Below are 14,190 nucleotides of genomic sequence, written 5' to 3' on the forward strand. Positions count from 1 at the left end.
TACCATAAATCTTTTAGCCCCATTGAATAATAGCATGTCCAAGAGAGCATGTAACCAAAATTAACATAAAAATGAAACAGCAGGAGATGGTTCTTCTAAGGCCTATCCAGCTAGGCTTTTTTTGTGAACACTGCCTTGTTTGCATTTAGTGTTGATGCAAGAGAAAATAGCTTAGCTAAACTGAAACTACATGAAAGACTTAACACCAATTAAGTTAAAAAACCCCCCAAAACCAAAACCCCAAACCAGCTGGTGTGTAATACAAAGCCAAACAACAGGAGAGACAAAACAAGTAGAATATTTAACAAGATAAAAGTAAGTGTATCTAAAACTGTGTAAGTACAGCTCAATATAAGCAGAGTAAGAGCACTTGTTTATTAGGAAACAAGTTGAATAAGCTTTAGAAACTGATTATTTCATGCAAATCAAGCTTATTGTTGTGGAAATGTACATTATATGTTCACAAAATATACTATGCATTTGTCAACAAATCAGAAGTCTGTTTAAAAAAACCCAAAGCAACATAAGCATTCATTAAAAAGGATTTTTAAAATCTGCACCATGCAGAGCTTTCCAAGTGTGTAATACTCTATTTTAACACAGTATGTATATAGAGGAATGAAGCGCTAGTTTTTAAATATGACTAATACTGAAAATAATTGCTATGTAGGCACCTACTGGCAAAGAAAAAAGCAATGCCCCAGCCATTAACTCAGAGGACAAAACAATACCAATTTGGGATGACACTGTCATAAGTGAGTATCACATTATTCCAGATTGTCAAAACTTCCTGGTAGGTCAACAGCTACTCAGAGGTAGGATGTAAATCTCCCTAGTTATCACTGTCCCTTCTTTCAGCCATCTGAACATGCCAAGTTGCCAACAGTCAAAACTCTAGTAATTTCCAGAGTGAACACAGGGAAAATGCTTATGCTTATGAAGATAAATACCAACGGAACTGCCACAGCAAAGTCAGAGGAAAAGGTCTGTCTGCTCTCGCTACCTCAGAGCCAGCTCTTTGTATTTAAGCAAACCAGATTTACAAAAATAAAAAGCAAGCACAGAGAGAAGGACACTAGCATTCAAAGCACTACCTGGAATACTGTCTTTATGAAGAAAGCATCATCTCTGCCTTTGCATTTAGGCCATATGTAACAAACTTTGGGTGTACCTGTACTGTAAATGCTACCACTTATCTCCATTTAGCCAGCAGAGAAGGAAACCAGAACTGCAAAACAAGTGGCAGCAAAAACCCCTTCCCTAGGATTAAGTTTTCAGTAATGCTGTGGTTGGAGACACCGATGTTGCAGGTTTGTATTCTCAACAATTGTGCCAACCCTGTTACACTGAATTCTCCCACCTCGTGTTATCACAGCAGAATAATGGGGGGGGGGGGCGGGGGGGGGCAACAACACAAAACACCACCAGCCAACAAGGAAAAAAACCCTCCTGAAAACTACTTACACAACTGCTCCACTTCACATGTGCTTTCAGCTGTCTTGCTCTAAGGCACGGCAACAGACACCTTACATGTAAAATATCAATTATTTAATAAAGACTAGCGTGAGGCACGAATACAATGCAACTCTTTCAGGAGAAATACACAGCTACAGTTTATGCAGGCACACAAAGCCTTTTCCTTGTCTGAAGTATTAAATTGAATGTTTACAGGTGTAACACTCTAATTAAAAAAAAGATCAAAATTTTTCAGTCACTGAAATAACTTTAATATGCGTGAAGAAAAAGTACCTCTACTACAACTGATAAATGCACATTAATTATAATTAATTACTTTGGAATTACAGCAGTCCACTTGTTTCAGCTTTTTCTTCCATTATGAGCTAAACCAATCTAAGATATGACAAAACTGGATTAAAAAAAACCTATCACAACTTAGGGCAAAAAGTTTTGAAACAATTTTGATTTGACTGCATCTTTAAAACCCACAAAATCTATTTTTTAGGTCTTATCAGATGCAAGTGATAAAAACACATATTAAGATGACAACTGCTTAACAGTACATAAACAGGAACACAGCTCCAACTCCAGGAATGCAATTTGCATTAACTTTCTCAAAAGTTAAAAGCACATTCCAGAGGTTTTAAAGCCAAAGTGATTTGCATAGTGATACAAACAGAAGAACAGTCTACACCAGAAATATCTGGGGACAAGATTTCACAAAATGTTCTAATTCCTCAAGCAATTATCCCAATAGATTCTCCTGAGCTGGATAGAGATGACTTCTAAGAGCATGTTGTGGCACAACAAGGGGGAGAATGGGTTCAAACTGAAAGTAGGTTTAGATCAGATAATTAGGGAAAAGTTCTTTTCTGTGAGGCACTGGAACAGGTTGCCCACAGGAGTTGTGGATGCCCCATGTCTGGAAGTGTTCAAGGCCAGGTTGGGGCTCTGAGCAACCTGGTCCAGTAAAACATATCCCTGCCCATGGTATGGGGGTTGGAACTAGATGATCTTTAAGGTCCCTTCCAACCCAAGCCATTCTATGATTTTATGACTGAGTTAGAGAATTAGTACATTTGAATTAGAAAATTTGCATCTAAACAAGAGCCATCTTTTTTTACCCTTATATCAAAATACAAATTTTTTACATCACAGCTTCTTGTTTTTTGCAGTATTGAAGCCTAAATAAAACTGCACTCATCCGAAATTTAGGTTTTGTTGTTGCTGTTTATTTTTTTAAATTTAGTTGTTTGTAGTCTTTTTTTAAAATTAAAACCCACTACCTCAGCAAGGCCCTATTCAGCACGTCCACTGACATAGCTGAAAATGAAAACTGAAAATGACAAACTTTCTAGAAATACCTTACCCCCAGTAGCTTTAGCCTTTTAAGGTAACAACAGTGATGCCATTTACTACTTGAAATAATAAACCCAGAAACAACTGTATGGTCTTGACTGATGTTACACATTAAGGCCAGCCTGAACTAATTCCAGCCTCTCACCTAACTTCCTCTCTCTCAAGTGTACAAATGGTAATGTATTTCTGTACAAAACCCAGGTAATAGTCATATTTGCAATTAAACCAATTTCCTATTAAATACGATGGACTTATAGTATAAGAATTATCCAGCTATCAAGTTCCATTTACAACTTCTTAGGGTTGGACTCATGCAGCTCAAGAAGACACTGCTCCTGGTAATCTACTCAAGTCACAGGAAAGAGGCAGTGGAGCCCTGTGGCACTGTACTCCCCACTTCGAAGAAGCTACTATTAAAGTCACCTTATTGATCCAGTTTCAGCTTACACCAAGATCATATATTGTTCCCTTAACAGTAGGCCCACAAATAAACAATGACAAACAAGGGAGACTGGAGAAGATGACACACACCCTCCTGATAAGCACAGATAAAGAGCTCTTAAGGCTTTGAGGCCTTGTGTTCTCAGAAGTCAAATTCTTCCCTATGTAGTACCCCAAGCACACCATCAGGGTGTGCCTTCCACTTTTTAATTTCAACAGCACTTCAGAACAAAATAGCCATTTATCTGAAATCTGTTTATTGTGTTTCATGGTACTCACTATTCTAGTAACTAACTTCAGTAAACACTCAAGTTGTATTCTGCCTTGCACAGATGGTTTCAGACATGAGATACAATGATGCTACAGCAGAAGGACAATAATAAGTGTCAAAGATGTGAAAATAAAGTTCTACTATACAGGCCAATAGTAACAAAAATTAATCAACATTTCAGTACAAAATTGTAGGAAATTTGTGAAAAAAATGGTTAAAGTGTTGAAAGAGAGGTTCTGAACACAATAGCAGCACTCCTTCCCACTTTGGACTGTGTGCAAATGCAGCAATAACAAAATACCTGTATTTACAAAACAGAGGTAAGGAAACGGCAGATAAAGCTCAGTTCCTACTGTGACAGTCACAGACTTGCCACTGTCTGGGTAAGAACAAGGCTTCTGTTACTCAAGGAAAAGAGTCAGGTGTAGAGTTCATGCACTAATGCTACCCTTCAGCTTATGCTACTATTGACAGCTTGTCGATTAAATCATCAACAGTATTCACAAGGAGTTTTGTATCCTCCTTGTCACTCATCCGATGCTGGCCGATTTTGCGGAGGATAACATCCACGTCCTTGCTCAAAACACGATCAGCAACCTGCATAGAGATCTGCCAAGGGACATCACCATCCTTCATGCCATGGATAAGGCGTATGGGACATGTTACAGGAATAGGACTATTCAGCACACAGTGATTTTCTGCTTCTCTGATAAAGTCATAGGTCAAGGAGTAATATCCTTCCTCATTGTGCTTTGTTTGATACTTCCATTCACCCTTTTCTTCTATTTCTTTTTGTGCCTATAAAAAAAAGAGAGCAAAGAATAGATAAAACAGATGTTAGAAGTACTTAAGAGTACCTCAACTTATTTCTGTTCTAAAAGCAGTAAAACTCTCCCAGGCATAAAATTTCACCTTGTTCATTTTTATGAGCAGAAGTGTTTTCCTGTTCTCCTCACAGCATCTGAGAAGACAAACCCCCTACCAAGTCAAAAAAACTGCTCTCCAAACCTCTCCTTTACATTAATCTAGTTAAAATTCACCAGTGAAATTAAGTTTCTTAGCCAGAATCTATCAGAAAGAAAATATGTATAGCCATCATGAACAGTAAATCTCCTTGGCTTCAATTGGTTCACTGACCCTCAAACAAGGAGAAATCCTAGGGAAAAGACATTTTCCAGTGATCAGTCTTTTCAGTCTTTGCCATAATAGGTGTCTCTGAATACTGTATTTCCAGATTCTTACCTTAGTCCTAGTTATACCAACACTACAAAGTGCCTTAGAAAAAACACAAACAAATCGGGAAAGTTTTTAAATTATTTTAAAGCACACATTATTTATTGCCATGTAACACCTGATTTGCTTTCCTGAAGACTAGACATTAGTCTAGTCAATAGACATCATCAAGGAAGAATCTCAGAAGGGCAGATCCCACTACCTAAATCTTACAGTCTTTACAAACACACTAACCTGAAGAATTTCCTTTCTATGCACACAGCCTGTGTCATACTCATCTCATCCAGTGCCACCTCAACTACTTTAGTGGCTACTTCTCCATCCTTGAAAGCACAAGGATCCAATTCCAGTGCAAATATAAGATATTCAACACTGAAATCGAATGGACTGCTAACAGCAGGGATCTGACTTCACATCCTCTGAACGACAGCAATATAAGCACACTCTGGCTAGTGCTCACACTAGTCTCACACTGTAAGCTTACATTAATCAAACACAAAAAACTTACCTGAAAATTTGCAAGAAAACTACAGTTTAAATAATGTAATTTCTTAAACTCTTGGTAATATTTTTTTTTTCTGACTGCACAGAAGCCAACCATCAACATTTACCTCAATGGGAAGCCTCTTGAAAGTTGTTACAACGTGATCTGCTGCTACAGCTACTCCAACCAGAGCAGCTACTTTATCTGGGCGTGCTATTGCAGCATGAAGCATCAGCCATCCACCCATGCTGGAGCCCACCAGAATCTGGAAAAGAAAATTAAAAAAGAGAAGAAAATATAGTGTTTTACAGGTAATGGCTAATAGGTTTTTTCTTCTTGCCCAAAATATCAGTTTTCACTTGGTTTAACGATTTAAACCTTGGGCATAATCCTGCTGTCCTTACCCAGGCAGAACTGCTATCACTTCCAGTGGAAATTTTGCCTGAGTAAGCACCACAAGACCTGGTATTTATTATTCTGTTTGGAATGGCTGGTTATTGCTGTCTGAGACTGAAACACTGTAAACACTGTAAAATGAGACTTGAAACAATTCAGTATCATATGCATACTTTTATGTTCCCTTCTCAAGATAAATGCACATGGTAAAGGCTCAGTGCAGTAAAAGAAGTAAACAAAAGCAATTCCTAATACGAAATTGTTTTAAACACAATACTAGGTATTTCTAGGTTGTAGGAGATTCCAAGTTTCTCACAGTGATTTCTAAAGTAGCTGAAGAAATCAAATGCTGCTTTTCCTGCCTTTTTTTTAAAGCTATTTAATCATATGGAGTATCTTGTAATCTTCCTGCAAATCCTTTAATTAATTCATCAGCATGGGACGGTGACACACTTTCTCATTAAGAGGGCTGTACTGCACTGGAAAAATTCCCTGTCCCCTGACAGGTGGCTGCTCCACCATGAGGCCTTCTCAGACTCTCTGGGACAACAGCCCTGCTCTGAGCAGGAGATTCTAATAAACAACCTCCAGGAGGCCCTGCCAACCCATGCTTCCATGATTTTGCGACCTACCTGCTTGCAAAAGAGCTCCTGTGAATACGACTTCTCAAGTGATTTAGCTTGAAAGTGAGCGTCAGTTGTTCAGCAAAAGCTACTGCTGACCAGAGCTACTATGGCATATTTTTGATCAATGTTCTACCCTGAGGGAAAACCACCATTCTATATTTAAAAACAGAATATAACCTGTGGTCCATCTGTAAGTTCATCCAGTATAGACAGAACATCTTTTCTCCACTTCCCAATTGTACACTCTTCAAATTTACCATCTGAACTTCCACATCCTGTATAGTCAAATCTGAAAAAATAACCATCAACATGAAAGTCATAGTACTGTCTGCAGCAACACAGACACTAACTAAATACTGCTGTATAATCAAATCAGCAGGGGAAAAATACCACATTGAGTACTTTCTTACTTGGTCCTGTTTATCACTAGAACCAAAAATCACATAAAAGGGGTTTAAATACAACACACACAACTAAGCTATGCAGCGTTCTCTTATCATTTGATAGAACATCATAATTTACAAGAATAGACAAAAAATTTCCCTTACAGACAAAAGAAACCCCTCAGATACTTCAACTTTAAAGGTATTTTTAAAATGTACGAACTCTTTTAAACACTGAACACAAGTATGAAGACTTATAACACAAAGCATTCCATCTAGTCTATCAAAGGACAGCATTACCAAGCAGGGGCAAGTTCTTCTAAACCCACAGAAGACACAGGGTAACTTAATCAGACTTGGCAGGTAAAGACAGTGCTCACAGTGGTAACTTAAAAACCAGAACTCCAGGTCCTTCCTTTTTAATTTTTGTGCCTATAGCCTGATTGTAACATGGAGCACTGGCCAGACTACAGAAAATTAGAGAATTTTCTGAATTACTCTCAGAATACATTTTCCTGATTTACCTCAGTCTCTCTACTGACAGAAATCCTACATTTGGACATGGAAAAAAGACTTCTTAGCTTGTATACAAGCTCCCTTAGCACAGGGAGCATCCCAATCCAAATGCCAAAGTTTACAGATTTGTGTTAAAACCCCTTCCCCCAACCCACGAGAACAGTTTCACTTTCTCAAGAACAATACTCCTGTATGTACCTGATGAAGGCATGGCCTAATGATTTGCAGAAATCTTCAAGGGCAGTTGCTTTCTGACCATTCATATTTGAATTGAAGCCTGGAAGGAAAATAACCCCCGGATTCCTGCCTTTTAGTTTCTGATAAGCAATATTTGGTCGATCTGGTCGAGTAAGAAAGCTGACCGATGACTTCAGTCTGCAAACTAATAAGAGGAACTGCTTAGTACAAGCATCATGATAATCTTGGCAGAAACACAAGTATTTTATAAACTCAGGGTTTGGCAAATGTGGGCATATTATGTGAAAATACGGTATTTTGGCTCAAGAGAGAAGAAAAAAGCATCTCCTATATTCTTTAATGACTGAAAAGTACTGATGAATCTGAGAAAGATAGTTTATTGCGATTCATTCTCATCATTAAATGCCAACCATGTAGAGAGTTCACTCAGCAACTATCCAAGTGGTTGACTGAAAATGAACACTAAGGCTTCCCAGACTTCATCAGTACTCATATTTTATACCATCTTGGATACATTTACTCATTTCACAAAAAAACTTCCAATTTATTATCTGCTTAGTTTAACTTTTAATTTTCAAAAAGCATAATTCTGAGACTAGAGTACTTTGTGCAATGGAAGTTTACAAGTACATGAGATGACAAATTCTTCAAGAAAATTAAAACTGAAGGATAAAACTGCACCTTTATCAAAACCCTGGATCCACACAATATATGGAGATATAGGGGGAAGTTCATAAGAATTGGGAAAGAGTCTTTTGACTAACTTCTTCATCATAATGAGCATAAAACAACACTAGCATTGTTTAAAACCAAGTGAAATAACATCAAACAAGGAAATAAGATTAGCAGAGGAAATGCTAACTAATTAATAATTCTGCTGAATCCCAATAGCTGCTACAGGATTTAATCTAACTTTAGCACTCAGCTGTACCTCTACTGAGGGTAAGGACAAGCAATTCATAGAGAGCTGTTAAGGAGACTTAATCCACTCTATTATCCAACTCAGCAAGGTAATTTGTTAAACTGAAAGCTCGGTCAAGTCTTCTAAGACTTTGACACTCTTAATTCTTAGATTAGAAGATGACTGGTTCTTCAACAGCGAGGCACAGAAGCTATCCAACCCAAAATAAAGCATCAGGGCTTCCTAGGGGTATAATAACTGCATAAACAGTGCAAAAAACAAGCCCTGACAGTATCACACCACTTAACTGTCCTGCAGCCTTGAGTTCTGTTTTGTCACTATCAGAGAGATTACATTCAAGGGGTTTTGGGGGGTTGGCTTGTTGTTAAACTCGGATGTGCATGAGTAAGTGTGGATACATAACAGATAAAAGATGCAGCTAGCATTCAGCACTTTCCTAGAGTCCAACAGAAATGGTATCTTTTGAACTACAGATTAAAACCATTAAATTGTTCCTCAAACAATAAGGTAGTTCTTTATCCTACTGAGGCATGAGTTGTTTATAAAGGTGAATGACTCCCACAGTAAAGGTATTCAGATGCATCCACACTGTGGCTTTTGATTTGTGTGTGTCTCTCACTAAGCCAGTCACTTTTTCAAGTGCCAGTAAGAGGAGATACACCAAGAACTGCTACATTTAATAGAAAAATAATTAGGAGGATTTTTCTCTCCCATAAGTCTTGATAGCCATCTCTGAAGGCACTGGTCTTCCATGCTGCAGCACTCTGGAGGTGTCCTCAAACTACTTTGACACTGGGCAGGGTTCCGACTGCAGCTACAAGACACAACCACCGTCTAAGCTATTTCACAAATTATTCGTCCATTTAACAAGTTAATGGAAGTGCACCAGTGGCAATCCCAACCTGAATAATGCAAACCCCTAAAACAACCACCCCAGCCAACACAAAAGCAAAGCTCACTGCAGTCACCCTCTCAAATTTCTCCTTAGACAGACAAGACCATCAGCAGCTGCCCAATAATTTCTCCTCCTGACTTTAGGAAAGACCTCGATAAGAGCAGGGAAGCATTTCTAAAGGGTGCAAGGCAGGTATTAGTGTTTATAAAAGCAAGTTACAGACAGAAGGTGATAGCTACAGGAAGACCACATGACCCTTGCCTGATGATATCTATGAAATTCTCTTCATATCGGAATCACTGTGCACTTTTATGAACACCAGAAACTGTGACTGAGACCAGTGTTACATGTCAAAGCCAAAAAAAGTCCTCCAAACAACTCCGGGAATGTTCCTGCACTGTGATCTTCCCATTGCCAGCAGCAGCAGATTAATGCTGCTGTGACAGGCAATGGACTCAACGCTGTCCACACCTGGTTCCATGCAACCACCCACACTCCAGCAGGAACCGCTGCTTGGCCTGGTCCCAGAGCACCTAAAGACACACTCAAATAAACAGATGCTCTGATAATGTTACTGTTATAAACACACAGAAAGGGAGAAAAACACAGCAACAAAATGTCACTGTATTCAAGCTTTTGTGCAGCTACAAAATGTGCACCGTTAGTGGCAAGTAAGTTTTACTTATTGAGCAACCTTAGACGAGATTCATCTGTCCAATTAAAAGCAATGAATAAACTCAGCAAGTCACATAAGTACGGGGTCTCACACGGCAAGAAGGGGCACTGCGTGTTTGAGAAGAGACCGATCTCACTCAGAAGTGTATGCTAGCAAAGCTTTTCAGGTACCTGGCGAAGCTTTACAGGCAGGCACGCTTCACACCCGATCAAGCGAACTGGCGCACCGATTCCCAGCTCCTCAAAACGCACCAGGGGCAAGAGCTTAGAGCCAACAAAACACACGTGGGGAAAGCGACTGTCCTGCCCTGTGCAGACACCGAGCCCCCCCCGCGGGGCTGGCAAGGAGGAAAAGCCTGTCAGGAACCCCGTCGGAAAGGAACCGAGTTTAAGATCCCCATCCCCACCAGAGGGCCTCGCCCCGGCCCTTCCCGATGGAGACGGCGCTGAAGGGGAGGAAAGGGTGTCACCCGCAGCTGCCCGAGAGCCGCCCAGCGGCCGTCACAGCCGGCACCGACACACATCCTCTCCCCTCCGAGTGGCACCCCTTCTGCTCCGAGCTTCCCGGGGCCCCTCCCTTACCCCGGAGCGCCCGGACCGCCCTCGGCGGTGACAGCGATGCCCGCAGGGCCGAGGCGCAGCCGACCCGCACCAGCGCTCCCGCCATGGCCGCCATGGCCGCCGCCCGCGCACGCGCCGCGCGCCGCCCGCCTCCCTCGGCTGTGAAGGGATGGCCGGGGCGGGGCGGGTCGGGCCGCGGTCTGCGGTCCGTGCTGAGAGCCTGCCTGGCAAACTGCAAACAAAGTTTTGTCAATAAAAAGCCCCAAGACATTCAGCGTGCGTTTCCCAGCGTGCGTGTTTCCCCAGAGCCAGCAGTGCCTTGTATCCAAGAAGGCCAGAGGTGTGCATTGGGAAGAGCACTGCCAGCAGGCCGAGGCAGGTGATCCAGCCCCTCTGCTCAGCCCCGGTGAGGCACCTCTGGAGTGCTGTGTCCAGATCTGGGCTCCTCAGTACAGGAGAGACACGGAGCTCTTGGAGCGGGTCGGGTGGAAGGCAATGAGGGCGATTGGAGCACTTCTCTTAGGAGGAAAGGCTGAGGGAACTGCGCCTCTTCAGTCTTGAGAAGAAGTGGCTGAGAACGGACCTTATTAACGGGCTCACACCTCCTCACCTTCCCTCAGCCTTAGGTATATGAGTGCAGGAGCCAAAACTATGTCTTTTTGCACTGTACTTTTATATACAGGCCATGGCAGCCACAAAGAAAAGCAAATAATCGTAGAATGTCCAAATCATTTAGACTGGAAAAGATCTCAAATATCATCAAGTCCGACCTTTGACCAAATACCACCGTGTCAACTGGACCATAGCACTACATGCTACATCCAGTCGTTTCTTGAGTATCTCCAGGGATGCCCCTCCACCACCTCCCTGGGCAGCCCATTCCAATGCTTGACAACCCTTTCTGCTAAGAAGTTCTTCCTGATGTCCAACCTTCCCTGACGTGTGAAAATGAACGCTAAGAAAGGTCAGTGCCTGCCAAGGTAAGGATGTTTTCCCATCCCAGCACCAGGCCAGCACCTGTAGGTCATGGGACACAGCAGAGGAGGTTTTTAAGACTCAGCCTACCTGGTTTGCAACTGCCCGAGAGCCTTCAAGGTAAGCAGGTATTTGACTCCCAGGCAGGTAAGCTTGAAGGGCTTTTATGATCAGTGCAGACTGATCATAAACAGGGGTGCCTACCACCATGCTCTGCTTATGTTGTCTTGATGTCCACCACTACAGAACCCACCCCACTTCATGATGATGATGGCAAACTTAGCGAAAATAAATCAGTCATAAAACCACACTGGTTTTCATTTCCACAGTGAGTTAATACTTCATTCCATTCAAGTCATGTCTAAGTCAAATATTGAGAAAACTGCAAAATCCTCAAACTCAAGCAATTTCTGGTTTATACTTAAACAAAAAAATTGTCAATATCCAAGCTTGGTGATAAATTTTTCAAACAGGTTCATAAAAAATGAAAAAGGTACTATATTATGTATATGCAGTAAGCAGACTACACTCCTAATTCCACTGCCCTCCCAAAGGTTATTTTCCATAGCTCTTTTATGGGAAAATACATGGAATAGTTAACTGTTACTGAGAAATACAATATTGCTTGCATGACATACAAATAGTTGTATACAACTATTTAAAAGACAGAAATGTCTCAGGATAATGCAGCAAGAAAATATCTGAAACAAGTGTATTTTTAAAAATGTTTATTGAAATGCCTTCATTGCATCATGCAGGATACAAAAATCATTATTAGAAAACCTTTATAACTATACTTAGGAATAAAATCAAGATACATCAGGGAAAAATAATAACTGTATAAACAAAAGCAATTTATTTCTGATAGTGTTTTAAATTATAGATTACAGGCTGTGATCTGCACAGATGATAACAATTATCTTGCAACAACAGTCTCTTCTTTTATGATTCAAGTTGAAACTGATGTTTGTCATGCTAGAACAACCACATCACCTGTGTATACCACAAACCTGTTCATTACAGTTACAGGGTTTTAGAAGTATAACAAAAATATTCTGCCAGCATACTTCTATTCTGTTTTCAGTTTATTTGTTTAATCAAAAACCATTAACTTTTCATCAAGGGGAAAAAAAAAAAAGGCTAATGTGCTTTCTTCTAGTACACAAACCACAGAGCGTGTAAGTTTTGATTACTGAAATAGAACCCCTTTAAGGTCATAATATGAGACTTTCTTGAAGTTCATTTCAATTAAATAATTTATATTTTTGCAATATTGCTCCAGGACTTGGAGGTGATTTTAAAATGGGAGACCACTGCACCCTCAGTATTTTTGCCGTTTTAGGAATCTCAATCCCTACTACTTCAAACTTTCGGGGGTTTTTATTCATACACTGCTTAGTGTAAACTCTTAGAACTCACCTCTCTCTTTTTATTCTATTAGACAGTATTATTCTGTGCAGATATACATTAAACAACAAAACAACTCTCTGTGACTGAAAGCTTGGCTCCAAAGAATTCAGATAGGTAGAGATTTTGGTGCTGGCTTCAAGGCAGGCAATGTTTCAGAGATTTCAATAGAGCGTTCACTTGGCAAAGGGTAAGATTAGAACCACACTGGGACCTTACTACATGAAAGAAGATTGCTGTAGGGTCCAGAATCAGCTTATTCTATTCAACAGGGAAGATGAAAAAAATCCCTCTTTATGAGGAAGTTAATACATGTGTTTCCATTTCTCATCCTTGTGGAAAAAAATGCATCTTTATAAAGCTATCCTTCTCTTCTCTTTTCTTTTTTTTTTTTTTTGTGGAGCTCCATAGATGCAAACTTTAAACATACAGTTGTTGCCACTAAGTGCTTGAACACACAGAGTATCATAACAATTTAATTACATTAAAGGTCATTAAGAGTTTTGGCACTGTCCCCTTACAGAAAGTTAGGTACAACTAACAATATGAAAACATAAGGGAATTGTATAACTCTTTGGCTCTGTTGTAACACTTAACTACTAAGGCAAGAACTGTGTGTACCTTAGGGCTGCTCCTTGTTTGTATTTTTATAAAATACTTGACTAAAAGTTTTAAAAAGTCACCTAATTATCTATAAATGTCAAATGTTGCATATTAAAATATATGCTTATTACACCTTTTTGTTTCACAACTAGAATTTTTGCATACCAATGAGAACACACATACTTGTAAACTGTTCAGTGTAAGTTTATGAAGACATTCTCTGTATAAGAGAATTTGTAGAAACTTATCATTCAATCAAGATGCTGTAATTAAAATTGCCTGATTATCCATTTTGGAGCACTGTGATTCTCTCAACAGCTTTAGCTTGTTCATTCCTATTAAAATCAACTAAAACAGGTAACAAGCCTCCCTTTTCAATGCATTTTTAACCCCCTCTCAATCTGAGGTTTCAGGTGCACATCATAAGGAGGACATTTCAGGGTATTCACTGGCTTTTCAGCTGTCACTAGGTATGGCTAACTTCATCAGTTATTGCAGGATGCCCTATCGCTCCCCTTTTATTACAACATGAAGTGGGTGTAGCCTTCTGCGCCTGTAACAATGACATCCATCCAGATCCTCATGGCTTCTGGAGAAGGAGCAACCATGTAGTAGATGCGGTCATGGGTCTTAACACTGAAAGTCAGCAATGGGTTGGGACTCTAGAATAAAACACAAAGAAGATATCAAAAGCATGAAATCAAAGCCATTTATTGGTACCAGAGGTGGAATTGCTTACAGGGATATTTATGAATAGGGTTAAGAAGAAAGATAAAATGCTGTACCA

General features: G+C 40.1%; 2 protein-coding genes across 13 annotated transcripts in view; both read right to left on the minus strand.

Moving 5' to 3' along the window:
- Positions 1-3,494: 3,494 nt before the first annotated feature.
- On the minus strand, positions 3,495-10,548 carry ABHD10 (abhydrolase domain containing 10, depalmitoylase). Its single transcript, XM_032098289.1, has 5 exons — positions 10,440-10,548; positions 7,366-7,549; positions 6,446-6,557; positions 5,374-5,511; positions 3,495-4,327 (listed from the first exon to the last, which is right to left on the minus strand). The coding sequence occupies exons 1-5, from the start codon at positions 10,531-10,533 to the stop codon at positions 3,986-3,988; spliced, it is 870 nt and encodes a 289-aa protein (XP_031954180.1). The 5' UTR covers positions 10,534-10,548; the 3' UTR covers positions 3,495-3,985.
- A 1,558-nt stretch (positions 10,549-12,106) lies between these two features.
- PHLDB2 (pleckstrin homology like domain family B member 2) overlaps positions 12,107-14,190 on the minus strand; it is a 65,680-nt gene continuing 63,596 nt past the window's right edge. For all 12 annotated transcript variants that reach the window (XM_032098293.1, XM_032098302.1, XM_032098300.1 and 9 more), the window contains one exon: positions 12,107-14,065. In XM_032098293.1, coding sequence (XP_031954184.1) covers positions 13,925-14,065 — 141 coding nt within the window. In that variant the 3' untranslated portion in view covers positions 12,107-13,924. The remainder of the gene's footprint in view (positions 14,066-14,190) is intronic.

The sequence above is a fragment of the Corvus moneduloides genome, chromosome 2, assembly GCF_009650955.1.
Source record: "Corvus moneduloides isolate bCorMon1 chromosome 2, bCorMon1.pri, whole genome shotgun sequence".
In the NCBI taxonomy this organism is placed as follows: domain Eukaryota; kingdom Metazoa; phylum Chordata; class Aves; order Passeriformes; family Corvidae; genus Corvus; species Corvus moneduloides.

Bases quoted from the DNA above. Each gene is read 5' to 3' on its own strand.
- ABHD10 (XM_032098289.1), bottom strand. From the start codon at position 10,533: ATGGCGGCCATGGCGGGAGCGCTGGTGCGGGTCGGCTGCGCCTCGGCC. The intron at 7,550-10,439 runs GTAAGGGAGGGG...TCCTCTTATTAG, and splicing joins GGCGGTCCGGGCGCTCCGGG to TTTGCAGACTGAAGTCATCG. The intron at 5,512-6,445 runs GTTATATTCTGT...TTTCTTTTCCAG, and splicing joins AACTTACAGATGGACCACAG to ATTCTGGTGGGCTCCAGCAT.